This window comes from Giraffa tippelskirchi, chromosome 5, assembly GCF_054371585.1.
Source record: "Giraffa tippelskirchi isolate mGirTip1 chromosome 5, T2T-mGirTip1v1.2.pri, whole genome shotgun sequence".
NCBI lineage: Eukaryota > Metazoa > Chordata > Mammalia > Artiodactyla > Giraffidae > Giraffa > Giraffa tippelskirchi.
Window position 1 is genome coordinate 2,203,386 of NC_137279.1, and position 27,585 is coordinate 2,230,970.

The window sequence follows — 27,585 nt, forward strand, 5'->3', positions numbered from 1 at the left end:
CTCAATCTCAAAGCTCTCTTTTAATTTTATATATATATATATATATATATTTACTTCTCTGCTCTGAAACTGATCAGACTAAGAGACAGGAAAAGTGGGAGCAGTTATGTAAACATTCACTCACCAATCTCCATATGGAGTAATTTAACAACTGGATTTGCCCGATACTCAAATATAAAGGAACAATCGATTTCAGACAGCTCTGCTGTTGCCAGTGCCCTTTCTACATGGTTTTACGTAGCGTTTTACTTCGATAAAGGTAAAGCGGAGTAGATGCTCCTTGTCTCAGAAATCTTTGTAAAGCGTCTGATCTGAGCAGCACAGTGCTTTTGAACCTAAGCTAATTGTTGATACAGTAGGGTTTTTCCACCTCCTGAAGCGAAGTGCATTAGGGCTCAAAACCGTGGAAAACCCTACTGCTAAGATCCCACTTTGTGGATCCAAGCTCCTGTCTGTGAAAGTGTTCTGTGTGGCACATTTGATTTAGAAACCAAAAAACATTAGTCTAAATGGTTGTAAAAATGATGTGGCTGGTGTCTAATTTCTTCTCTCCAGGTAGCCATCTGGGTAAATTGTTCCTAACCAAAGAAGAAAATGGCTCAAAAAAAAAAAAAAAAAACCAACTCATAAAAGGACAGGAATCTGGAAAAGTAGGTAGCTTGTTCTCATTTCACAAAATAAATTCATTTTAGTAAGAACCTACTGTATAGCACTGGAAACTCTCCTCAATACTCCCCGATAACCTGTATGGGAAAAGACTCTAGACACGAGTGGGTGTGTGGGTGCGTGTCACCGATGTGCCTGGCTGTACACTTGAAACACAGCTCTGTAAATCAACTATGCTCCAGGAAAATTTTTTAAAACGAAATTCACCCTCACGCTTTTGTTTCAAAGGATGCCAACGAACTTCTCCTCTGCCTTACATATCCTTCCAGAGTTCTGCCACTTACTATCATCACTGCTCAGTTTATACCTCACAAGGGAGGGCACGCTCCTGCAGAGAGTCGGCAACCTGAACCCCCGAACCAGCTCTAATCCAGACCCTCGGGTCCATTCGATTTCTAGATCAGATTCTCTGCTAAACGTTACTATGCAGAAACAGTCCACGAAGTCTCCTGATTGATCGTTTTATTAATAGGACATTCTTACAGTTTCTTCAGATATAAAATCCACACGACACTCCAAAATATGACTTGGCTAAGAGTTTGCTGGACTCCCTTCCCTCACTCCCTTAATTACTCCTCAAAACAAAAGTTCCCAGCAAATGCACAAAGGGACCTGTTACCCACCCATTCAACCAACACATACTCCTTTGGTTCCCTGTACAATAAATTATTTATTTCAGTTTTATCAATGTATTTAGTTGACATACCAAATTCTCTAAGATACTTTAAGTGTATATTGTGATGATTTGATACATCTATATCTTGGGTTTTTTTTTTTAATTTTTATTGGAGTGTAGTTGATTTACAATGTTGTGCTGGTTTTTGCTATACAGCCAAGTGATTCAGTTATACATACACGTATTTCCACTCTTAGATTCTTTTCCCATGTAGATCATCAGACTGTCGAGTAGAGGCCCCTGTGCTGTACACTAGGGTCTTATTAGTTATCGATTTTACATACAGGAGTGTGTATATGTCAATCCCAATCTCCCCCTTACATTTTGGGAGGATTCCTCCATTTTGTTAATTAACATCCATCACCTCATTTCTTTATTTTTGTTTTGGTGAGGACATTTAAGTTCTTTTGCATAACTTACGTAGCCATACCACCTCACAAACAAAAACCACTTGAGACATTCACTTCAGTGTTTTAAAGCAGTATTAAAAGTGAGAAAAATTCACTTTTTAAAAACTTCTCAAAACATTTTAAATTTATTTTGAACATTGAGCTCTCGAGAGTAAACTCTTCACCAGAACATTCTCCAAGATGCCATTTGAAAGCCAATGAGAATCCAGCCGAGAGGCAACCACTCATGGACGCAGGCATCGAACTGAGACGCAGTGGAGAGTCTATCTCCCCGTGCTCCTCCTGATGAATCCCTGCAGAACTCGAGTCTTTTCACTCAGGTGTTTAAGACTGGGTAAATATGGACTTCCCTGGCAGTCCAGCGGTTAAGGGGGAATGGGTTCCGGCCCCGGTTAGGGAGCTAGAACACACATGAGGTATGGCAGGGCCAAGAAATAAAACAATTTAAAAAAATTGTAAAAGACTGGGTAACTAAAATCCAAGAGGAAACGTATGATTCCTCAACAGTTGACTGTGCCATTCCCCTTAAGAACAGAAAAACTGAGTTTCTGCAATATGAGGCTCTTCAAACCCTTATAACCTGCTTCAGCACGTCACCACAGGAAACCCTTCACCCTTCTCAGCAGGTCACGATGACACCTACATGGACACACAGTACGCCTGTTGCTGGAGACTTCGAATTCTTTACGAATGCTTCAGCAAAACTGACATAAAACTTATGGCACTTTCTGTTTCAATTGGTCGGATACGTGCGTGAGACACGTCTCAAGGCAAGGAGAGAGGAGCCGTAGAAACAGGAAGATGCGTGAGAGCGGCCGGCCGGTGAGTCCAGCTGAGAAGGTGGACCAGCGGGAGAGCACCCGATGCGCTCATGCTGATACCGCAGTTACGACTTGAAACAACAGGCAGGACTGCCCTCGTCCTCCCGTACCCGGCGAGGCATCATTCTGGGGAAGAAAACTCAGTAAAGGTGCCTGGGCTTCTTATCTGTGTTATTCAGCGTGGATGGTTATTGCTGTTCAGTCCCTCAGTCTTCACCTCTTTGCGACCCCACGGACTGCAGCGCGCCAGGCTTCCGTGTCCTTCACTATCTCCCCGAGTTTGCTCAAACGCATGTCCATTGAGTCAGTGATGCCATCCAGCCATCCCATCCTCTGTCGCCCCCTTCCCCTCTTGCCCTCAACCTCTCCCAGCATCAAGGTCTTTTCCAGTGAGTCGGCTCTTCGAATCAGGTGGCCAAAGTACTGGAGCTTCAGCTTTAGTCCTTCCAATGAATATTCCGAATTGATTCAATGTGGGCGGTCTACACTTAAATCCTATCTGACTTCTGTGTAGATTTTTAGCTTTATCCCCACCTCCTTTCTGCCCCAGTGACATCCTATGCAGGAAATTCCTTATTGGAATAGAAATCAGAGGCACTTTTACCTGAAATGAATGAGCTTAAGCTTCAGAAACCTTCCCAACTGCAGAGATACTAGACAAAATAAATATCAAGATGTTCTTCAATGTCAAGAAGTAAAGTATGCAATGTACAAGCAGTGGGAAATGAAGTCCTTTTGGAGTATCAGGCGATGTAAGAATTATAATACATGAAACACTCATCACTGTAGGCAGGGTATGATCCTGATATGTCAGGCGTACTCATGTCCGACTCTCTGCAACCCTACAGACTGTATCCGGCCAGGCTTCTCTGTTTATGAGATTCTCCAGGCAAGAATACTGGAGTGGGTTGCCATGCCCTCCTCCAGGGGATCTTCCCGACACAGGGATCAAACCCACATATCTTACATCTCCTGCCTTGGTAGGTAGGTTCTTCACCACTAGTGCCACCTGGGAAGCCCCTGGAATATTCATGCCCATCTATAATTTTGTACATAAATCCCTGGATTTGTTTTATAATCCAAATCTGGTCTGCGCCGTGGGGAGAGACGCGTTGGAGAGACTGTAGCTTGGATTATCTGTTACCATAGAACAGAAAGTGAAAGTTCTTACAAAAGCAACAAAGATAATGAAAGGATTAGAGATGAAGCTTCGGTAGAATATTTAAAATACCCTGCAATTTTCTCCTCATAAAAAAGCCAAGGCTGTGGAGGAAAACAGAGGTGGGTCTGCGTCAAGGAGGTGACTCAAACTTTGGGATCAAATTCTTCTAGACAATTTTAAAGGTTTGATGGTCCAAAGCTCCCTTCTGTCTTCTTGGAAAGGCAAGTTACATGGGTCAAGCACTGAACGTCCTCAGCCATTCATTTCCCTGAGGTGCCACTCCAGTCGAATTTGCAACCTGGTCAGTTTCTGTTGGCAGAGGGGTTCGGTCTTAACCAGACTCCTATTTACTGAAATACCTCTGGATCCCTTAAGGAGAGAATAGTGGTAAGCCTTCATGTAGCTGCAACTCAACAAGCTGTAACTCAGTAAGAGATGAGAACCAAGCCAAGGGTGCCCTCCTGTTTTGATTTCACTGACAGGGTGGAGACACTTGTGCAGGATGAAGGGTCTAAGTTGCAAATCAAAGAGCATCTTGACTGCTGAACTCCGAGGCCAACTGTATAGGGTGTCAAGGATCCGGGTCTCTGGGGAGAACTTGGCTTCTTGTCTGTGGGGGATGTTGTAGCTACAGAACATCAGAGGGTCCCCAAGGCAGCATGTAAGGACCAGTCCTGGCATCTGTATCTACCTATTCCAGGAGCATCTCAGGCCGTCTGCAGGCCCTGCTCACAGAGATGCGGGTTCCCCTTCCTTCTCCACAATGGCTCTCAGAGGCTCAAGCCAAAAACCCAAACTGCACTTGTCTCATCTTTTTCTCCGAAAGCCCCTTTCAGCAAGTCTGTCCGCTTTACCTCAACCCGCGTCCCAAGTCCATCCACACCGTCACTTCTCCGGTCCCATTGTCACACCGTGTCTAAGCCACTGGCCTGCTGAACCTCCTACATCCTTTCTTGCTTCTTTCTGAACCATTTCCCACCTGTGGCCACAGAGATGTTTCCCGTAATGAGAATGCAGTGAAGACACTGCATTGTCTAAAATCTCCCTAAGAGTTCCTATCCCAAACAGCACAAAATCGGAGCCCTACGTGGGCTGGACCTCGCCAAACTCTTTGACTCTATGCTCTTTGGCTTTCTTCATGTTTCTTGAAAATATCGAGCTAGTTTCCACTCCGGGGCCTTTGTACTTGCTGTCCCTGAGTTTGGACTGTGCCTCCATGCTCAGCAAGCCTGGTTCTTTCCTGCCTCTTAGGTTTCAGCTCAAGTGTTCACTCCTCACGCTGGCTTTTTCTGATGCCCTCTCTTCCCATACTTTCCTCACTCATTTATTCTGTTCATGTTATCTTTCTTGTCTGTTTACCATGTGCTTCCCTCCCACTATAAAGTGAATAGAAACGGTATCCTTGTTAGTCTTGTTCACGACAGCATCCCCTGGTCTAGAATAGGGCTTGTCACTTAGTGGATAATGTTATTTTTCTGGCCTCGCCATGTGGCATGCGGGATCTTAGTTCCCTGACCAGGAATTGAACCCATATCCTTGCACTGGAAGCACAAGCTCTTAACCACTGGAGCCCCAGGGAAGTCCTCTTAGTGGGCATTTAATTAACATGGACTGAATGAAGGAATGATTTGAACAAATAATTTTAAAAGCTGGTATGTGATCGTTCTAGGTCCACTGGGCTAGATAAACCCTCTCACCAACACTGTCAATATAAACTGATTTGGTGCCATTAAATCAATGAGTGTGAAACAAACAGCAATAGATCTGTGTAAGGTTAAAAAGAAAAAAGTTTCCTGGTCAAAATACGAGTTATACTGAAGGAATTTTCAAATGTCACATGGGTTTAAATTAAACATGAAATAAAAACCAGAACCTCAAATTGATCCATGTCACCAGTGACTAGAATTTACCTAGAAGAAAAGGCCTGTTGGAAAGAATAGCAGAAATAACAAAGTATATATAAAAGACTTTATATCTTCTTCACAACAACAACAACGTTTAAGCAATACATAAAAAGAAATCATCGGAATGCATTTCAGCTAAATAATGGGAAAACAAAGGAAAACGACACCAAAATTGAGTTCAAAAAATGAAACAGAAAAAAAAAAAGCTTGAATAATAAAATGTTATTAAAATAAAAAAATAAAAAAAAATAAAGCTTGAAAAGTAAAATAGTGGTTTTGAGATATAATCAACATACAAAAAAAGTAACTCCACCCCCAAAAAGGAACAGTCTGCATGTATGTCCAAAGGTCACTGTGCACATTTCCAGCCCCTCTGGGTCACTCCTCAACCTCCTCTGGCGGCGTCCCTTTGCCTAGAACAAGATCCATACATAAGAGCCCATGTAGTGACCTCGCTACCTGTCCGGTCACCTTCCTGCTAAAGGAATTATGCAGGTGTCACCAGATTACGGGGCCCAGGCCTCATGCTTTCTGCACCAGCTCCTCTCTGCTGGAGACACCTCCCTGACCTCCTCACTTCCACCTGCTCGTCTGGCTGGCATCTCCTACTCATCCTGCAGGACCTCCCCTCCCCTGACCAGCCTTGCCCCAGCTACCTGCAGGGTAGGCGCCCCCAAGAGCTTACCCTGCGTTCTAGGCAAACCTCCCTCTCTCTTGGTGCTAGTCATCACTGGACTACTGCCAATGTGCCACTGGTTGGTGGTGGTTTAGTTGCTAAAGTCATCTCCGACTCTTGTGACCCCATGGACTATAACCCACCAGGCTCCTCTGTCCATGGGATTCTTCAGGCAAGAACACTGGAGTGGGTTGCCATTTCCTTCTCCAGGGGATCCTCCCGACCCAGGGATCGAACCCGGGTCCCCCGCACTGCAGGCAGATTCCAACTGAGCCACAAGGGAAGCCCCAAATGTATCAATGGGGTGCTTCAAATTCTGGACTATATACAGTTAATTGAATTATATAAATGGTACTTCATTTTCCTCGTCTTTACTTTCTTTGTCCACATTATTTATAGCTAAGAATAAATAAAACTCTTGAGAGTCCCTTGGACTGCAAGGAGATCCAACCAGTCCATCCCAAAGGAGATCAGTCCTGGGTGTTCATTGGAAGGACTGATGCTGAAGCTGAAACTCCAATACTTTGGCCACCTCATGTGAAGAGTTGACTCATTGGAAAAGACCCTGATGCTGGGAAGGATTAGGGGCAGGAGGAGAAGGGGACGACAGAGGATGAGATGGCTGGATGGCATCACCGACTCGATGGACATGGGTTTGGGTGGACTCAGGGAGCTGGTGATGGACAGGGAGCCCTGGAGTGCTGCGGTTCATGGGGTCACAAAGAGTTGGACATGACTGAGTGACTGAACTGAACTGAAGAATAAATAAATATCTTCTAATATTCACCTCTGTCAACTGTGGTTATATGAAATTGTCCAATGTCATTGTTTACACGAAATGTTTATTTTTAAATTTCAGTGACAGAATGAAACCCAAGTTTTATTTATATAAAATAAAGAGTCCCCTCTTTAAGATGCATAAAATGCCTGTGTACTCATTTATGCAATTTGCCACTACTGCTACAAACCCCTGCCGTGTTTCTCAGGGGTTGGCTTGCTGTCTGTGAGAATCGATCATCTCTTTCAGGTTCAGTATGTTGTTTCAACCATCAGTGCGAGCATTGCCACACGTAGCTGCACAGGCTTCCAGAGGCCGGGTCTGCTGGGCGGCTGGGTGTTGCTCCTACTTGAATTGAGCAAAGCGTCCCAGAGGACACGGCTGGTGTCCAGGGGCGGGGGGCGCAGGGAGCCCACCTGTCCTGTCTGCAGCACAGGGATTGACACACAGTAAGAACTCAGTCAAGGCTGGGTGAATGAGGGCGTGAATAGGTAAGACATAAATGGATAAAATCTCAAATCTGCCCTGATTCTAAGTCACAGCTCATCATTTACACCAGAAGTGTTTTACCAATGGCTACAGATTCAAGCCTTCTTGAATTGATTAGATTCTTAAAGGATTTCTTTAGAGATTCACTCCTAAAGAAAAAAAACGCTACGTCCTGGTGAATGAAATGCAGGCATAATGTGTTCTGGCTCTTTTCAAAAGCCAACCCTCAGCTGGACTCATCCAAATCCATGACTGCAACGAAGTTATGTTTTCAAGATTGTGACATGTCATTGATAAAACCATAAAAGGAATTCTCTATGGTCAAATAAAACTCCTTTGAAAACATTCATAACCACAAATCCCAATATATGAAAGCAAACTATTAATACTTTTAAAGCAAGTTAGACCCCTCAAAAGTGACGGCTATTGTTTCCACGCTAAATATCTGGCATGAGTTGAACCTTGTATAAATGGCAGTATTATTGTGCCCAAGCATCTTCCCTCCTTCATTTGCTTGCCAAACAGATCCAGAATTTTTTTTTCTCTGAACCTGGAGCAAGAACCAATTAAAATGTATAATAATGTGTTAACTAGCTAATACAGCAATTAACGCTAAGCAGCATTTCAAGCCCTGAGTTTTTAGCAACAGCCCTGTTCTTTCATTCCCTCTGTCAGAACTGGAATTGAAAGAATACTGTGAGAGAAGCCTTTCATCAGCTCCAAGAGTTAACATTTCCTGCTTTGATAACCGTACAAGGAAATCTGAGGCACTTCAAGCTTCCAATTACATTTGATTAGGCAGTCAAAATCATCTAACAGCTTTCATCACCCAAAGGAGAACTTTTGAAGAATTCTGTTGCCCACACTTCTGCACAAACACTAATCTGTATCATTATTTTACAAGGGGAAATGTAATATTTAGTAAGTTTTTAAATTAGGCAATAAGCAAAACCTCTTATTCATCGCGACTTTGGGATCAAAGAAGCACATCGGTGGTGCTGAGATGTGTGAGGTAAAGGGTTTGTGGTGAGTTCTGAGGAGGCAAGATCCTCTGGTCAAAATGAAACAACAGTTCTTAGAATCAGCTGACATTTCAGAGAGCACGTCTGAAATAGAATATGCACTCAGAACTCTTGTGATATATACACACAAGATCTGCCCGGGAGAACCACGGGGGACCCGAAACCTGCGTGTGCGTGGAATTATTTCCTACCAAATGCATGTGAGTGTGCCTGGATCAACCACATCAGGGACACTGCTTAAGAAGTCACTGAAAACATCCTCCTGGGAATTTTCTGATGACCGTTTTGTAATTTAATACTGCTTAAAAGTGAAGACAGGATGTTATCAGTGCTGCCTTGACCCACCCCCACGCCCCTCCCCATCTTGAGTGTATCCCTGCAACACAGACCTGATATCTTCTGTATTTCACCCTCCATAAAAATGTGTTTTTAATTTAAGTGAAATAATTATCCTGCTCTCCCAGGTAAAGTATTCTGTAAACAGGCTATTGAGAAATGCGATTGTCATTTCACAGGAGGTGGTCCTGCTGTGCAGACTTTAAAAAGCAGCACCTTGAGCCACGGATCCTCCACGCTCCCCAAATGAATGACAGAAGGGGTTACCCTCTGCCTCTGCAACCCTCGTCTTGTGCAATAAAAGACAGACTTTAGACCTGTTAGCCAATTAGTTCATCTGCCACGTCAAGAAAAGGCCTTCTTACAGAGTCAGAAATCAGATCACGGTTGGCTGCAACGTTAATCCTGAATGTTGTGTAATCCTGGTGACATTTCTAAATATTCAGGATAATGTGGCGTTCTTTTAGTCTTCACGGAGAAATGAAGAGCAGCAGGCCCTGGAGTCCTGTGCCCTTCAGATTTGAACCATTTCCTTCCTAGCGTTTGGCTGTTCCTTCCAAGGGTGTTGGATGTGAATAACCCAGACTTGGTCCTGGGAGGTCGGAAACGTGGCGTTTGAAAATGATTTCCAGGGGACTTCCCTGGTGGTCCGGTGGTTAAGAATCGCTTCGCAACGCAGGGCATGTGGGTTTGATCCCTGGTCGAGGAACTAAAAACTCCCATGTCTCGGACCAATGAAGCCCTCGAACTGCAACTAGAGAATCTGTGCACCACAATGAAGACCCCGCATGCCACAGAGAAGTTCCCACGTGCCGCAGCTAAGACCCCATGCAGCCAAGTAAACATTTTTTAAAAAGAAAGATTTCCATGGAGGAAGTTAAAAGGCAGGGACACATGGGCAACCCTTTGCAGGACTGTGCGGAGGTGCTGCTTACACAGTGTAGGTGGGCGTTACAGGGGTCCCACACCCCCCAGTCAGTCTCCTGTGCCCTGGCCCTGGAGGCTGACTTGCTTCTGCAGCAGGAAACCCCACTGTGTCTCGCCTGGAGACAAGGCCACACAGACATTCCGCCGACTACCCTCGCACGCTGCCCACTCCTGGGATCACCGACTTGACCATTTCTCATGGCTTCTCCATCTGCCCTCAGACCTCCAGGGTTCGGGGGCCCTCCTGGCCCACCACGTCCCATCTTCAGGGAAATACAGATGCAGCCCTGGACGGGGCAAGCTCCCGGGACCCACAACGCCGCAGGCGCCTCTGGGGAGCCGAGAGACCCCGGGGGAAGGAGGAGAAGCCCCCTGAGTGAGTAAAGAGAGGGGGGGTCTGGGCAGATAGAAAGGAGAGATGAAGGAAAGGGGAGAAAACCAAGAAAACGATACAGCAGGTCAGAGTGTCTCCAGAGACGCTGGCCGGGGCCCGTGCACAGGAGGCCCGAGCTTTGCCTGGCGTGTGGCGAGGGCAGACCCACAGAGGAAGCAGGGGTTAAGCATCAGGTATTTAAGAAAGACCCAGGGCTGGCAGAGGCGAGCGCGGGCGGCATTCTCGGGTTGGAGATGAATGTCTTTAATGTGAACAACAGCACAAACGCGCAATTTCCATGCAGCCATTCTGCAAATGGATGTGGAGCCCTCAGAGATTTGTATGATCGACTTCCCGAGCTGCAGAAGAATAAGTCAGAGCAAGTCATCCTTCACTCACCCTGGAAAATAGAAAGACCTATTTTACCTCACAGGTTCAGAGGGCAAAGTCCTTCAAAAGTGTGTTAAGGAGTGTCACACATGAGTCATGTTTTCGGCGTTGTCACCCACTACCCAACTCAGTGTGACAGCGGACATCGTCAGCAGACTGGGTCCCGGGGCTCGGGGACTGAGGAGCAGACGTTCTGGACCTGCTGTAAGATCTGTGAGCAGTCCGTGTGTCCTGCTGGGCGTACGTGTGCAGGCCTTGGACCGACCAGGGACCCGGGGGAGTCTCAGCAAACAGGTGTGGACCAGCTTCGAAGCAGCAGACTGACACACTGGCCTCTACTGGCCGTGCGGGAGGGAGCAGAGCTGGGCACTCGGGGTGGGCTTGGGGGTGGGAGAGCCTGCCCGGTGTCCCCAGGTGGGGAGCACCACCCCCCTGCTGAGCCTCCAGTTACACACGTGTTTACAGATTAAGGTTTAGAAGCTCTGGAGTCTGCAACCAATGCAAACTCCTCCTCTTCTCCAGTTCTATATTCCAGCCCTACAAGGTCATCACCAACTAAGAAAAGAAAGAATTTACATGTTCTCGGGCCATTTTAAGAAATGGCTCTCTGTAGCTGAAGAGGAACACAGGTCCTTTAGACCCATTGTAAAACAGTATTGAGATGGGCGTAGTCTACAAAAGACCACCACATGCATTTTTGCATTTTTGGTTTCAATGACATCATTAGTACTTAATAGCCACGTGACTTGGGGCAAATCAGTGAAAGTCTTTAGGTCTCAGAACCTCAGCTGCTCACTGGGAGCAAACCTGCTCACTGCCCAGGAGGTACTGAGTATTAAATGAGACACAGTACTGGTAAAGCGACTTACAGTTGTCTGACTCACAGTAAAAACTCAGTAAGTGGCAGCTACTATTATCACCTATTGTCCAAACAAAGTATTTTCTGTTGACCTCAAGTCTCCCTAAGCTCTCTCCTATTAATGTAACTCCAAGCTTTGGGGGCAGGTTACCTACTGAGCTTTTATTTTTTCCCCCGTCTGTGTTTCTTCCTGCATCTCTCTCATTCCTGATTCCTACCCCCTCCCCACACTGGCTGAAGCGCCTCGGTTAATTTTGCCAGTGACAGATTATTTGACTAAAAAAAATTTGGTGGTTTAAAAGCCTAGTTAGCAAAACTACAATGAGGTAATAGCTGACACTGGTCAGAATGGCCATCATTAGAGAGTCTACAAATAAGTGCTGGAGAGAGTGTGGAGAAAAGGGGACCTTCCTACCTCATCGCTGGTGGGCATGCAAACTGGCACAGCCACTGCGGAGAGCTGTGTAGAGGTTCCGTAAAAAACTAAAAATAGAGTTACCTACAATCCCACTCCTGGGTGTATATTCAGACAAAACTGTAATGCAAAAAGTGCGTGTACCCCAACGTTCACAGCAGCACTCTTTAAAACAGCCAAGACATGGAAACAACCTAGATGTCCATTTACAGAGGAATGGATAAAGAAGATATGGTATGTGTATACAGTGGAGTACTAGTCAGCCATGAAAAAGGATGAAATAATGCCATTTGCAGCAACCTGGATGGACCTAGAGATTACCATACTAAATGAAGGAAAACAAATACCGTATGACATCACATATAGCAGAATCTAAATCGTGACACAAATGAACTCATCTGTGAAACAGACAAATACCATATGATATCACATATAGAGGAATCTAAACCATGAAACAAACGAACTCATCCGTGAAACAAACTCACAGACACAGGGGACAGACTTGTGGTTGCCAAGGCTGGGGGCTGGGGGAAGGATGGGTTGGGAGTCTGGGATTAGCAGGAGCCAACTATGATACACAGGCTGGACAAACAAGGTCCTGCTGTATATAGGACAGGGAACTGTATTCAATACCCTGTGATAAATCAAAATAGAAAAGAATATGAGAAACAATACATACATGTATAACTGAATCACTCTGCTGTTCAGCAGAAATGTACACAACAATTATATGGGAATAAAATAAATTTCAAAAAATTATAAAATAAAAACCTAGTTAGCAAACTTTTATTAATCAGTTAATTCTGCATCTCTCTGGATCCAGAAGGGATGGACGGATGTGTCGTCTGGAAGGGCCACCTTACGTGACAGCAAGGGTCCAGGGCTTCCCCTCCTGGGCAAGAGGGGACCTTGTCCCACCCTCCCTCCTGGGAAGGAGCCGACCGGACAGGTGCCTGAGGAGTGGCACCCAGTCCTACAGCAGGCAGTGCAAGCACCCGATCAAAGGGGCCTCTTCCCTCTACCATCTGACCTTGAGCAGAGCAAGGGAAATACCCACTTTCTTTCCACCCTCACCATTCATTCCTGACCCCTGACAGCGGCCCAGCCAGTCAAACATGGCGTCCCTGGTGTGGCGAGCTTCTGCCATGCTCCTCACCATCCCGGTAGGTAACAACAGATTCACGGGGACAGGAAGCGCGTCGGGTACGTGAACAAGCAAACCCAGCATGAAGCCACGATCACCGCGCCCACCAAATCCCCCGGCTTCCACCCCACTGCACAGCAACTACTGGCATCTGGTCACAGGGAAACCCAGCGTTAGACCCAGTCTGCAGGCTGAGATGTGTTCTCACTGAATAAAGCAAGTGTGATACTTTTAAGGGCTTCCCTGGTGGCTCCACGGTAAAGAATCCACCTGCAATGCAGGAGGCACAAGTTCAATCCCTGGGTCTGGAAGATTCTCTGGAGAAGGAAATGGCAACCCACTCCAGTATTCTTGCCTGGACAGAGGAGCCCGGGGGGCTACAGTCCCTAGGGTTGAAAAAGGGTCCAACCTGACTTAGTGACTTAACAACAACAACAATACTTTAAAAGGAACTGAGAGGGTGGAGAATCCAGCACTCCACAGTCGGGGTGGGGGTGGGGGGTGGGGGTGGGGGAGGGTTCATTTCTGCCAAAGACCTTAAACTTAAACAGGTATTGATGGGGGAGAGCTGATTCACCCAGCAGACAGTGACCAAGAAGACTTTAAAGGCTAAAGGAAGATCCCTCAATCAGTAAGCGACATGCACGGAAAGCCAGAAACACCCACATCTCAGCACCAGCAACCAGCCCCGAGGCTCGGTGCCAGGTCTGCCTGGAGGAGCCACAGAAGCAGACGTCTGATGCCGAAGAGCCCTGACTCACAGAGTCAAACCTGCAGATTCCAACCTTCCCTCCAAATTCAAAGGCAGCAGAAAACTTCCATGCCCACCTCCAGTGGAAGAGGAGCCAGTTCTCCAGTTTCCTGGTAAACCTATGGAGGGTCCATTTATTTCCTTCTGATCTCTTTTTGAGAAATAAGTTTCATGGTCAGAGATGTTTTTATTTGCCTTCGAATAGAAATACTTCTTCCCTCTTTATGGGAAATCGCATTACATGCTGATCATCTGCTTCTAAGAGGAACTACTTTGCATCCAAAGAGATGAAAACACAGGTAAGTAAAGTGACAGACTGTAATTCTGGGTACACGATCCTGAAAGCTCAGGCAGAGGCAAAAGGGAGCCGTATGTGTGCACTCAGCTGTGTCTGACTCTTTGTGACCCTATGGACTGCAGCCCACCAGGCTCCTATGTCCATGGGCATCTCGAGGCTAGAATACTGGAGTGGGTTGCCATTTCTTTCTCCAGGAGATCTTCCCGACCCAGGCATTGAACTTGCATCTTCTGCATTGGCAGGTGGATTCTTTACCCCTGAGGCACCTGGGAGGCATTAAAGAGAGCAGGATGGCAGATACAGCAGGTCAACGTGCACACACACAGAGAAAAGAAGGGCTAAGCAAGTCCACGGAAGAACACGGCTTCAAACTGGGGCAAATCCAGCAAACTGCAAACTGCAGACCTGTGTCGGTTGGGAGACGTCAACTGAGGCTTGGGGAAAGGGATCTAGGGTGTTAATGATAAATAAATTAAAACTCTGCTCAAAAAGCATTTTGCACCAGAGCAGAGAAAAAAGGACGGCTGCCTCCCACCCCCAGCCTCCTGGCTTTCGAGAAAACTGGCTGCTGCGTGGCTGAATTCCTTTGGCACAAATTCCCTGAGCCTCTGAGCCCTATTTTCCACAGAAACACTAGTTATGCGTTTCAGTCAGGATTAATTTAGACTTTTTTTATTCCTCCATGTAGGAGAATCATTCACAGAGGGGAAGTTCTTCTCCATCCACTCCCAGAATCCTCGGAAGACATCTGGTCTCATTAGACGATCAAAAAGATCTTGCAGATTCATTAGTTGTTCAACAAAGTGGGAATTACTTGCCCACTGCTCTTGTGTTTGTGAGATACTCAAGACACAGATGAGAGAAAAATGAGCGAAGGGAAAAGGGCACCATCTTCTTGACTCGCAACGACAGCACTTTCTGCGATGTTGGGCGAGGGGGGTCTGGAATTCGCTCTTGATTTCCAAAAACACAAGTTAAAGTCAAGAATACAGGCCACCATGAGACAGGTGGAGCTTAAAGATTCGAAGGTATAGTGAACGTCTGCCTCGACCCCAGAAATACGGTCAGGCTGGGGCGATCCACGGCCCTCTACCACCTGGTTACAACCCTAACCTCCCTTCCTGCCTGTCTTCACAAACACACAGAAAGGAGCCCACGCGATGTACCTGGCGCCCAGCCAGACCCAGGACGTAACTCCTTTATCCAGTTTACAGCGGGGCAGAGCCCCACGTGGCCACTGGTCCTCCCGGGGGCGGTGGGCAGAGCGGAGGCACCCAGAGGGGTCTGGACCCTCCTCCAGGGCTCAGGAGTGTTGGCGGAAGACGCACTTCACTCACTGAGGACCTCCGTGGCCTGCGAGAATTGTAGCAGCTTTTTAAAGTGACTCCCTCCCTCCCAGGGAGGGGTCTGGGCTCAGAGAAAATCCATCTTGCTGATTATCAGTGATTTAGTAATCGGGCGGTAGTGATGGACTTCTGATAACCGGGAGGTCTGCCGTGGCTTCACTGGGAAAGGCGTGGATTTCTGGAGTCAAAGGTTATAGGGCTCGCGTGCGTGTGCACGTGTGCATATGCGTGCGTGTGTCATGTGCATGTGTGTGCGTATGCGTGCGTGTGTCCTGAGGGGTGGGGGCGGGGCTGTGGAGAAGCACAGCTTCTTGGAACCTGAATGGCCAGTCCCCCAGTTCTTCCCTGCGGTAGACAGCTCTATAATCTTAAACAGGCCACAGGCCCCCTGCCTCAGCTTCTCCATATGTAAACAGAGGTGCTAGAGCCCAAGGACCCCCACCATCTCGTTCCGCTCTGGAAAGCCCGTGGTGTCCAGGCCGCGAGGATCGCTGGACGCACCGGTGCTGGCTGGACAGCTACCCTGGCTAGTTCACCTTTCCCATGCCACGACTTTGGACGGAACTCAGAACTGCCCCTCATATAAGAAACAAATAGCTCACTTACATGTACTCTCTCTCTCTTTTCCCTGGTCATCACCGAGCTCTGAAATTGCACGGTTTCTACATTGTTTGTTTGTTTTTTCTTTTTTGCTGTTCATGTGCTGTTTTTCAAGATGCACGTATGGGAGTTAAAATTACTTCTTTCCCATTCCAATATTTTGAATGGGAACCAGAATATAATTTTTCTTTTTTTCCCACCGTGTAGCTAAACAACCCACCAGATTTCCTCTGGCCCTTTTGATCCTTTTAGACAGTAAACAAATGAAATCTTCATTCCCCTCTTCTCCACGCAGAGAGTGCAACGTGTCCTGTGAGAGTGAGCAAGGGGTCATCTGCAAAACTGCCCGATTATCCTATTACTTCTCCTGGAGCAAACAAACGTGTGCCTTACCAGGTCGGGGTTGTAGAGGTATAAGCAATCTGCTCTATAAGTATACCGCCTGATGGGTAATTTACGGTGAAGTTAACAAGAAAAAGACAAATGTGTAAAAGGGGCTGTCCACCTAAATCTTCCCAAACACAATTTTAAAATTACAAGGTTTGCAGGAAGGTAGGCGGAGGACCGGGCTGCAGGTTTCCAGGGGGCCCTGAGGCCAGGCCTGTGGGGGTAGGGGGGGAGGCCTTGAGTGGGAGGTGTTCCTGGTGGGGGCAGGTCGACCACGCCCGGAGGCTGGCCCACAACCCTGCCTGGGAGCAAGGGTTCCTGGACTGCTGGTTCTGCTTCCTTAGCGGTCGGGAAATCAGCTCAGGGGGTCATGACTGGGAATTTTTTTTTTTTAAAGCATGAAATAAATTAGACTAAAGCAAAATAGAATAGAAAATATCAGCATGTATGGCATGGACAAAACCATGTACTGTATCATGGAACTTTGGCTCAGCTAAGTGTGTGTGTGTCTGTGTGTGTCTGTGTATGTGTGTTTTGTACACCAGGCTCAGCTAAGTGTGTGTGTGTCTGTGTATGTGTGTGTGTGTGTTTGGTACACCAGGTTCCAATGCAGAATATGTTTCTTACTGCGGGCCTTAGTTCAAAAGTTTGCAAGCCTCTGCCCTGGAGAAATACAGGGCAACACACATTGTCTCCATGCTGGCTTCAAACGCCTTGGTCTGGTTTGTACAAAGTAGATTTATAAACAAAGGAAAAGGAATTCTTCCGAAACAAATGGTCACCTCTCAATTCTGTATTTAAACAATCCCTAAGTTATTCTGAAATTCTACTTTTATTCCTCTGAAAAATACTTCAAGGGCAATACCTCTTTCAAAAGTGTAAGTCCAAGGCCAACAGCGAAGAGGGTCTAGTTGTCTTTCTGTCCTGGGGTCACCCCCCGCCTTTTACAGGAGCCAGCCCCAGCATTTATATCTGTTCCTTTTTCTTCTTTAAAGCATTTTCTCACAGAAGACTGATAAATGCCTTAAACAACAGTACAAAGGACTCAGAATGCTTTAATATGTCCCATTCCCAAAAATGTTCATATTTTAACCAAATATGAAATGTCATGCCCTAGAAAAGAATCTCATACAATTTAACTACGGGGAAGGGAAAAGAGAAATCTGGAGAGCATGTTTTCTAGCACTCTTAAAGTCCCACCTGAGGTTCTCTACATTCACTTCACAACTTTCTCTTTTTTCATGTAAATAACACACATGATTTCTTTCCTCATGATTTTGTGAAACAAACTTCAGCTTTGTTTTGTTTTTTTAGGTAGATATTTATGCAATTATCTTTGACGGCAAATATTTTGTCTTATTCAACCTTGTATCCATCTTCCACCCAAAGTACTGCCTTAAGTTTGAGGTCCTCAACTGGCAGTAATTACGAGTACACAATTTCACTTCTCTATCACGCACACGGTAATTCTGCTTTCCAACGTCAAACTAAAAAGAGTACAACTGCATGTTTTTTTTTTCCTGAATATAAGAGTATTAAGTAAAGCCTCCACACATATGTCATAAAACAGTCAGAACAATTTTAAAATAGCACTGCTTTACTAAGTATATAATATATGATGGGTTCTCAGGACTAGAAGCTTTGCCCATATCGTCTTGCTTATTCCTTGAAATATCTCAATAGATGTAGTGTTATTCCCTACATACCTCCACCTCCCCCATAACACCACAGCTGTAATTTCACAGACTAGAAAACTAAGGCTCAGAGATTGACAACTGTCCAACAGAGACAGTTACTAAGCAGCAAGGATCTAATGCCAGCTGGGTCCCTCTGCGAAGGTGAGGCTTGCGTCCTACATTTCCTAACCTCTCACCTGCATCTGGAATGACCATTTTCATTTTCATTTTCCCACCTCTTACCTGTTCTCTTAAGGGACAACGTTGTGAACCCAAGATCACCATCAGGAAAGTGTCTCTCATCTTTGATGATAAGCACCCGATGACCCCAGGGCGGTCCACGCCAGAGGGTCTGGTCTGGCAGCCAACAGGGCACCTTCTCATCCCCGCTGTGACCCCCGCCGTCAGCCCTCTGCACACGCGGGCAGGCGCCCGGGAGCAGGGCTGGACCCAACGGCAGGCTGACGGCAGCCCAGTGACTTGCCTGGGTCCATTCAGATAACTTTCCTGTTTCAGATCACGGTGCCGAGAGAAGGCGGCCATGGAAAGCCGTGTTTTCCGTTTGCACGTGGTTTCCACACTCCACCCATCCACGCGCACACAACTTCAGACAGAACCTTTAAATGAAAAGTCTGCTTTGTACTGTCCTCCTTGCAGAGATTTTTAAATCTCCTCCCAAAGGCTGAAGCCGCCATGGTAACAGGAAGAAATTGATTTTATAACAGATAAGACTAGAAATCAAGCCCAGAATTCAGTTCTGTCTTTAACACAGAGAATGAAACCACCGACCAAACACTCCTACTGGTAGTCCTGTAATTACTCTCTGATCCCAAACTTCGTTATAACTTTCCCATATTAATTCAGTCTTCAGTTTCAGGAAATAAAATAATTATGTAGTTAAACAGAGATCCTTGTATAAACAAGGACTGTGTTTACAATGTACCAATCCATTAAAATCAACGACAGACACATTATGAGAACCAAAGCCCAGCCAAGCAGACTAGCACTCACACGGGGCCCATTCCCCAGCCAAAGGCAGTAAACATCCTATTGGAATCTGCTCTGAAAACCAAAGGTTTACCACCCTAATGTCAAGGTAAACAGGTAGTAAATACCTGCTTGATACTCTTAACCAGTAGTAGCATTTGCATTCTTTAGTGTCTAAACACAAGGAATCATTGGCATTTTTTCCTTCTAAATTGGCAACATTATAATGGAGCTCCTTACTTGGTAATTTTTCAAAAGTTTACTACGTTCTGTTTCACGCTGGCTTCAATGTTTCAGCCATAAACCAAGGTAGAAGGAATAAGGTAATAATAAGGGAAAGGGAACAGCAATTTCCCTGTTCAGAAAAAAAACCCAAGTTTACCGTAGGTGACATTAAATGCATGCCCCTAAACGAAGAGCTGCAGAAACTACAGGCCTGTAGAGGGAAGCCGCGGCAGTTCTGATGTCAAGGTCTAAAACGCCGCTTTGGCACCCAGACCCTGCGCGTCGGGCACAGAGCCGGGCCTCCCGCTGGGAGGGGAGCCCCGCGCCCCGCGGCCAGCACGTACCTTGAGCTCCCTGAAGAAGACACTGCTGCGGGCCCACTCCACGATGGAGAAGAGCGTCTGGTCTGCCATCTTGCACATGAGCCCGAACGTGCTGAGCCGCTCCTGCTTGCTGCGGCCGGCCTGCTCCTGCTGCAGGTAGGCCATGATCTTGGCCTGCACTTGGGGCTCGTCCGGCTCACACTTGAGCAGTTCCAGGATGAGGTGGGGGATGCTGGCCGGGGAGCTGGTCTGGTAACTATCCACGTAGGAGTAGCCCATGATGGACTCTGGGGAGCTGGTGTAGGGGTCGGGGTACTCGGACTTGATGGCGCGGCTGGGAAAGTGGCTGTAGGTCTGGTACCCGGGCAGGCTGCCGTGAGGGGGCATGGTCATGCTGATGGGGGAGGTCACAAAGGGGCTCCGGTCGTAGTCTGTAGGAGGCAAGGCAGCGTGGTTCAGAGGTAGGCCTTTGGAGGCAGAATGGATGTTCTGAATCGCAGAGGAGATGCTCAGCTCGGGCGGCATGGCTTGGATCACCTGAGACATGGCTTCCAGCTTCAGTCCGTTGGCTCGGATGAGGGCTTTTTTCTGCTGCTTCAGGGCCCTGTCCCTCTTGTACATGGGCCCGAACTTATTCCTTCCTCCGCGCATTCGGTCTGCCCTTACCGCTGTTAGTGTGGGCATGAAAAAAAAAAAAGGAAGTAAGGGTATAAATAAGATGTAAATTGTGAGCACTGTCCAGATCTCCGGATAGATAGAAAGGCTCAAAATGGACCAGAAGGGGTCTGTGTGTGGTTATTTTCACCACAATAGCTCTCAAAGATTCCCCCCAAAAGCCATGTCCTCTTTATTTATGAATTCTTTCCTCCAACTGTGTTTGTCATCAAAAAAAAATTTCAGCTATGTGGGGACACATTAACCCTTCGGTGGACTGAAGAGACTCCTAGTCTTTGCTACCCACAGGGGTGCTCTGTGTTGCCAAGGACAAGGATGAGATTCTGTCCTGCCAGCGAGGTTAGGCTTCTCTTTATGGAAACGCAAACTGCTCAAAGGGTGCACACACCCGCCCCCCACAAAAAAATCAAAGGGGCCATTACTGGATCGAATTGTGACTATTTCTCCTGAGAACATCTTCCTCTCTCAGTCTTTTTGGCTAATTTACTGCAAAATTGCTACTAGGTACACGCTCTTCTTGGAAAACCACCCTCACGCATACTTGTTGGGTACACGCCAGGTAGCCACCGATTATTGTTTTTAATTTAAGCAGAACTGGACCTAACTAAAGCATATTCATTTCGGAAGCTGTCAAAACGGTTCACCATCACAATACTGGGTGGTGTCCAGGGCCACGTCTAGCAATATCCTTAGTGGGTCTCTGGTAGCTCATAGTGACCACTGGCAATTAGACCAGACATAGCAACCTCTGACAGCTTGTGACATGGTGAAACTGCTGGAGGTTAAGTTCTGGAGCTTTTTATCTTAGGATTAGTACAGCATTAAAAATTTATTGTGAATGCAAGGCACCTAGAATACCACACAAGATAATAAAGAGTTTTTCATCTGGACGATCATTTATTGAATATTCGATTGTTTCATCTCACTGTGAACAGAGTATAAGCATGCACCGCAAGTGACTTCCTGTTAAGAAAGCACACTTTTTAAGGTGAAGAAATGCAACCTTTTCCTTTTGTTTTTTTTTTAAAAAAAGGAATCAACGACATCATATGCGATCGCAACATTTAATTTTTAACATTTTATCTTCTGAGTCTCATACTATAGTAAGCATCTACCACACTGTTTTGCTGTTTGGAAAATAATAAAGTGATTGGTAATGAAGAAATTGACAAGAAGCAGTTACATCCTTTCTCAATCTCATCACAGTCCCTGGATAACCCAGGAGGCTACTTCTATTGGGAAGGAATCTATCAGCAATTTCTGCAGAGTATTTGAAATTTTTTGAGTATTTCCATCAAGTCTGAGTGCCATGCAACAGAAAAGCCCCAAAGACAACCAGTCTGTGCCTCACTGATCAAATGGAATGGGCTCCCGCATCCGGCACATCTCCGGGGTCTGCATCCCTTCCTACTACTTTATTTACAGTATATGCAATCTATGGAAAGTCAGTAGGTCAGAGACTGAAAAACAGCAACACACCATAACAGTCCCTGAACTACAGGTTATTTATAGCAGTCACATATTAACTTTACTTCCTCCAATCTGTACAGCATAAGCGTAGATCCTACTTTTTCAACATAAAACTTAATGTGGCTTTGGGGGAACCACTCTCTTGTTCTCGTCAAACCACTGCTACCGATGTGACAGTTTATTAGTTTTCATGTTTCCTGATTCTCAAAATTTTTTAAATTTTGCAGGCTCACTCATTGTCTTAAAAAAAAAAAAGGGCTTCCCCACACAATCAACAATGATACTCTCCATGAGAAAAATCTCTTTATAATTAAAGGTTTTAACTCTTATTCAGGAATCATGTAACTAATAGTAACAATTATGACAAGTGTGCCTATTTAAAAAGCAAACTTTTTTACTAGGCCATCCTGACTTGAAACCTTTAAAAGACTTTTAAAAGTATTTTGGCGAATTATTTTTACTTGTTCTCAGCTGAATCACATTGGTCTTGCTTTCATCTACCCTATGAAATGCATCTGCTGAAACTAAAAAATGAGGTGGGGAGGTGAAATGCCAACGTTAAAAAATTTCTTCGTAGTAGAGTTCACCAGCCTTTAAATGAGCCTCAGACTATTCTGCTGACAAAACATAAAAAGATATTATTGTCATTAGTGTTAAAAGACTAGGAAAATACTGTTACCATGTTATAAGTACAATGTTGTTTTAAATCCTATGTCCTTGGAGAATTTGAACAGGCAGCAGTCTTGAGAAAAAACTTACCTTCTAGCTTCATTCCGACACTTAGACATTTTTGAAATCGACAGTAAGGGCAACGCTTTCTCTGTGTTTTGTCAATTTGGCAGTTCTGGTTTTCTATACACGTGTACCTTTTATTATTTTGGACTGTTCGCTTAAAAAAGCCCTATAAGAGAAAACAGTAAGACATATTATAAAGCTAACACCCGTCTCTTCTATTGTTTCATTTTAAGAAAATCACCAGTAAATCTTTTCATTGCACCGTTTGAGTCCTTATGTGGTTCTGTGGCTTGTTTCACGTTTTAACAAGATCAACCCTTCAAAACCAGGCTATGGTAGAGATTTTTCTGACATCAGAGTTATACTTCACAAGAATCACATCAAATCTTGGAGAGCTTTGTCTACACACCGTTTTATCTCAACATTCAGGGGAAAATACATGCTATATTGACCAGTAATCTTTTTTTTTCCTCATTAACCTTCATGTTCCAGACAAGGCACTTTGAGAGCTGAATTATTTTTAAGTAGTCTGATATAATTTTGGTGCCAAACTACAGTAAAATACCAATGGAAAAAATGAAATAACAAAACACTTCAGACGTTTTATAAACGTCAGCACTAAAGAGTTAAAAGCAAAAGCATTAAAAGAATAAAATGGAAAAATGTGGAAAATGTTCATAATTCCATTGGAATACATTCAAGTTGGGGAACTGCAAAGAAAAAGGTGAAACTTATGAGGGAAAAAAGCATGTAGAGCAGAGAACTGGGTTTTCGCAGAGTGTCTGCCTTCCTTATATTTCACCCAAAAGAATTAATCAGAAATAAAATCTGTGGCTTTATAACATAGTAACTGCTTGGATGGTATATTCTGTGTTTGCCCTACTGACCACAAAGTGAAACCATCTTACTTTGCTATAAAAAAAAAAAGAGATTTTCTTGGCAGTGGTTTAGTAATTATACTGAGTTTTCTACTTTTAAAAATGTTGAAAGATAGGAGTATTAAATTTACTGAGAATGTACGAAAAAAGTCTGAGATAAATCCTTACTGTATAGTTGATATTATTAGTAATAATATAGTACTCTCACATATTAAAAACTCTTACATTTAAATAAGTCACCATATACTTAAAACTACACATATTATAAACTTAAGATCTGGTTTCTTATTCTTTCTGATATAAATTTCAAAAGTCTTAAACATTATTTTTGGAATAAATCAGGATGAAATCATGCAGTTGGGAATTTAGACTTTTATAACTGTGGATAAAAAATGTTTGGATGTGTAGCACAGAATACTCCGAAGTTAAAATGTATTTGGGAAATACTTTGTCATGCTGGCTCTCAAGAACAACAATGCTTTAAATATATATAAGTCAAGCAAAATCAATATTCTGGACTGTTAGAAATAGAAGTCTTTCTACAGCTACATCACTTTCCTACAATAAACTATTTTAAAGTCATGATACTGGCAAAGTTTTCTAAACAGCATAAATTTCTTTGCTTTGGGGATTAAATCAGACACATATTTCTAAGAATCATCTCACTAAGACTCACTCTTTCCCTCTCTCATTTTTGAGTCCAAAAAAGACAGCCTACATTTAGCTTGAAGAAGTAGTCCAATGGTTTATTTTGGTTTTGAACATTATATTTCTCAGGTAGCAACGTAGAGGCAAACCTTGCAGCTTTCACAGGTGAGGAGCCCATAATGGTACCCAGACACTTTATCTCCACACACGGGGCAGAGCTCTTCAAGATCTTCATCATAGGAGTAATTCACCATTTTAAACTGAGACACTGAAACAAGAAGAGAAATGCACACATCCAATTAATTTACTAGGTAGGTTTTAATCCTGCAATAGGAAGCATTTTGGTGACCCGAGGGCAAACATCACCAGGTAAAACAGAAAGTAAAAATGTCTTACAGGTGCACTGTAGAGTTATTTTTACAGTCAAAGTAAAACCTCTTTTGGCACCGATGAGTAAGCACTTTACATTATTTTAATTTAAAAATAATTCTAAATTCTTTTTGTTAAACATTCTTAAGCTGACCACTGTTGAACACAAGTCTCCTAACTCTGCAAAGCGAGAGATCCAGAAAAGAAACACAAGCTGCATAAAGTAACAACTTAGAATTCCTTTTAAATCCCCTTGCTGATAAGTTCCCAAACGTCACCTTTTCCTAAGGAAGAGAAAGAAGCACACAGTGTCATCCTCGCCCTGGAACCAGGTTTGCCCAAAGTTCACCGAGCCTTAAGGGTGTCTGGGTGAAAGCAACGCCAACCCCCCACCGAGAACTGGGAGCCCCGGACGCAGTCAGCAGCCCCATGCCAGCCACAGCCCGAGCCTCCCAGCGTTCAGAGCCGTTAGATTAATCCAAACACCCAGTTACGTACTGGTTGGGCTTTGATCTCTGCACTTTTGAAAATCTACTGTAAAAATTACTAGAAAAAAGGGAGGGAGCACGGACGAAGGGGGAAAAAAAAGGAAAGCAAAAGATACACACGAGAGTTTGGTTTCGTCGCGAAGTACTGAAGTCCTTTAATGAACTTCACATGTTTCCGATCATCGCTGCAAAATATAAACACCTCGAGCTCCCCTGTTAAACAGAAATCAGGCGGCAGCTTCGGGCGGCTCCTTGCAGGGATCGGGTAACTGTCCAGCTCCGGACGCAGTCCGGGGAAGGCGTCTTCGCAGCTCCAAGACCGAGAAAAACTGCGCAGGAGGGGCGGAGGCCGGGAGACCCAGGTAATACCTGATCCGGCCCCTCCCGGAGACTCTGTCCACGCCGGGGGAGCCTCGCAGCGCGCGCCGCGGGGGTGGGGGTGGGGAGTGGCGGCGAGGGCAGGTCCGCGCGGCCCGGCCACCGCCCGAAGCCTCCGGGCACCTCCCGCGAAACCCCGGGGCGCACTTGCCTCTCGCCCCTTGCTCAACTTTGGGCTACACACAGGCGCACAAACGCCCCAGTCAAGTTTGTTTTAAGTTAATCAGTGGCATTTTCAGGGGGCGGGGCGGGGGTGGGGAACTGAGGGCCGGCAGGAGTTTCCTCTGATTTGTTTACCGAAAAGGAAAGGGAGCAATAGGCCCCCCACCCAGCCCCGAAGCGCCAGGCCGCTCCATCACCACTGCGGCCTCTCGGCCAAAGAGTTCTGATTTTTTTTTTTTCTTTTAGAAGTACAGTTCTGTTTTCTTTACGGAATCTGGGGGCCTCTGGTAAGGGCCTTTAGGGTGGGGGGTCCCTAGCCGCGCTTCTCGACTGACCCCCCTACCGGCAGCCTCTCCCGAGACACGGAGTCCTGGGCTGGGGCGTAGATCGGGATGAGTTAGCCGGAGTTTGGGGAGGGGGGGATCCAAGGAAAAGATGGGAAAAGCCGAGGCAGGCGTCTGAGCTCCGAGAAATAGAAATACAGACGCAGAGCGCAGTCCTCTCGGCGGGGCCGAGGGAGGTCCCCGCTTGCGTTTGGGGAACCTGGGGGTCTGGCTGAGGCTGAGGTTTCCAGAAGTTTGTCAATAGCCTCAATCCTCCTAAAAGGTCGTGGCTGTTGTCTCCAGGCACGTTTCCGGACAGGAAAAGTGTCCTTCACCACGCGTGTGCTTTTCTCCTCCCCCTCTCCTCTTCACTTCGCACCTGAGCGGTGCGGAGAGGTGGGGCACCCGGCGCGCGCCTCGGGATCCGACATCCAAAGGACCGCGGCTGGGGACCCTCTTGGAAAATTCCAAGACCGAGGCCGCGTGGGGAGACCGACGCCGTGGTGCGAGACCCGGGCATCTTTCAGAGGCGCCCACGTGCTGTAGCCCGAGTGAGTCTTCGGAGAATCCAATGCATCCGGGCAAAGAAGTCCCGATCTTGAGAAAGCAGAGGGGGACGCCGGCGCCTGGGATGGCAGAGGCCGCGGAGGCACGTGGACGAGTTCCCCGAACTGTCCCGGGACCCGGTAGCGGGTCCCTTGCTGCCCCTCTCCCCCACCCCCCACAGTTCGGACGGCGGCGCGGCCCAAGCCAGGGCCCGAGCGGGTCTAGGGCGTAGGGTCCACGTCCCCAGGGGCTCCCCTCGGGCGGCAGGCCGCGTGGCCTGGAGGAAGCCGCGCCGGGCGCTTCCCACCAGCTTTCCACCCCAGGGCTGAGCAAGCAGCCGGCGACGTCCCGGAGCCCCGGGCACCAGGGAAGTCCGGCTCTCTGCTCCAGGGCGCTGGGTCGGGTCAGGAACGGCCCTCTCGAATTTTACAAAGAAAATACCGCCGTGCTATCTCCCTCCTGTCTGCCCCCCGCCCGACTTCCTGCTGCAGCTTCTTGCGCTTCTTTCCCCGAGGCGCCCAGAATCGCGCGCGGGAAGAAGCCGAAACTTTCCCTTGGACGCCAGCGTCTCGCCGGCCCCGAGGGCGCCCAAGGGACAGTCCTGCCCGGCAGTGGCGGCCGAGGGGCCCGAGGCGGCGCCCCGGGGCCGCTTCCCCTGCGCCCGCTTCGCGGAATCCCAGGTGCCCGGCGGGAAAGCCTTTTTGGACCAACCGGGTCCCCCCCGGGGCAGCCAGCCTACAGGTTAGACTCTAGGGACTCGGTCCCCAGGGACTTCCACGGCCCTCCCTGGAGGCTGGGCGAGACCCCAGGATCCTCTAGCCGTGACAGACCCCACCAGCGGGGACGCTCGCCCTCCCGCCACCCCCTCGTCTCCAAACAGCGGAGCGACCTCAGGCCCCGGGCCCAGCGCCGCCTCTCCCGCACCGCCGCGGGCGCAGGCCCTGAACTCTGCTCTCGGCGCGTCCCCGGCCCTTTCAAGCTGGCTCGAGGGGATGGCAGGAAGCGCTCGGGATCACAGGCCCGCCGGCCCGCACATCCTGCGCGCTGGCGGGGGCGAGGATGGAAGGGCACCGGAGACTTTTCCTAGCATTGTTCCCTCCCTGGCCCCGAGCAACTGCGATAAACTTCTGAAGGGCTTAACACGGCCAGGTCTAGAATCGCTTCTTTTGGAACGCGGCGAAAATACAGCCTAAGGGATTTGCCATTCCCCCCGCCCCCCGCGCTTGTGGTCAGCAATCAAAAGCTGGAGAAACAAACGGGACTTCCAGATTC

At 46.8% G+C, this 27,585-nt stretch overlaps 1 protein-coding gene across 14 annotated transcripts in view; it reads right to left on the reverse strand.

The window, feature by feature from the left end:
* The window catches only part of NR5A2 (nuclear receptor subfamily 5 group A member 2), a 127,068-nt gene that overhangs the window by 86,059 nt on the left and 13,424 nt on the right, over positions 1–27,585 (reverse strand). For 7 of the 14 annotated variants that reach the window (XM_081492003.1, XM_081492004.1, XM_081492000.1 and 4 more), the window contains 3 exons: positions 24,197–24,315; positions 22,546–22,687; positions 19,663–20,309 (listed from right to left, as the gene is read on the reverse strand). In XM_081492003.1, the coding sequence (XP_081348129.1) occupies positions 19,663–20,309; positions 22,546–22,687; positions 24,197–24,315 (908 nt within the window). Of the gene's footprint in view, positions 1–19,662; positions 20,310–22,545; positions 22,688–24,117; positions 24,316–25,024; positions 27,295–27,585 lie in introns of those variants that run through there. The other 7 variants (XM_081492010.1, XM_081492005.1, XM_081492011.1 and 4 more) reach the window with 3 other exon arrangements.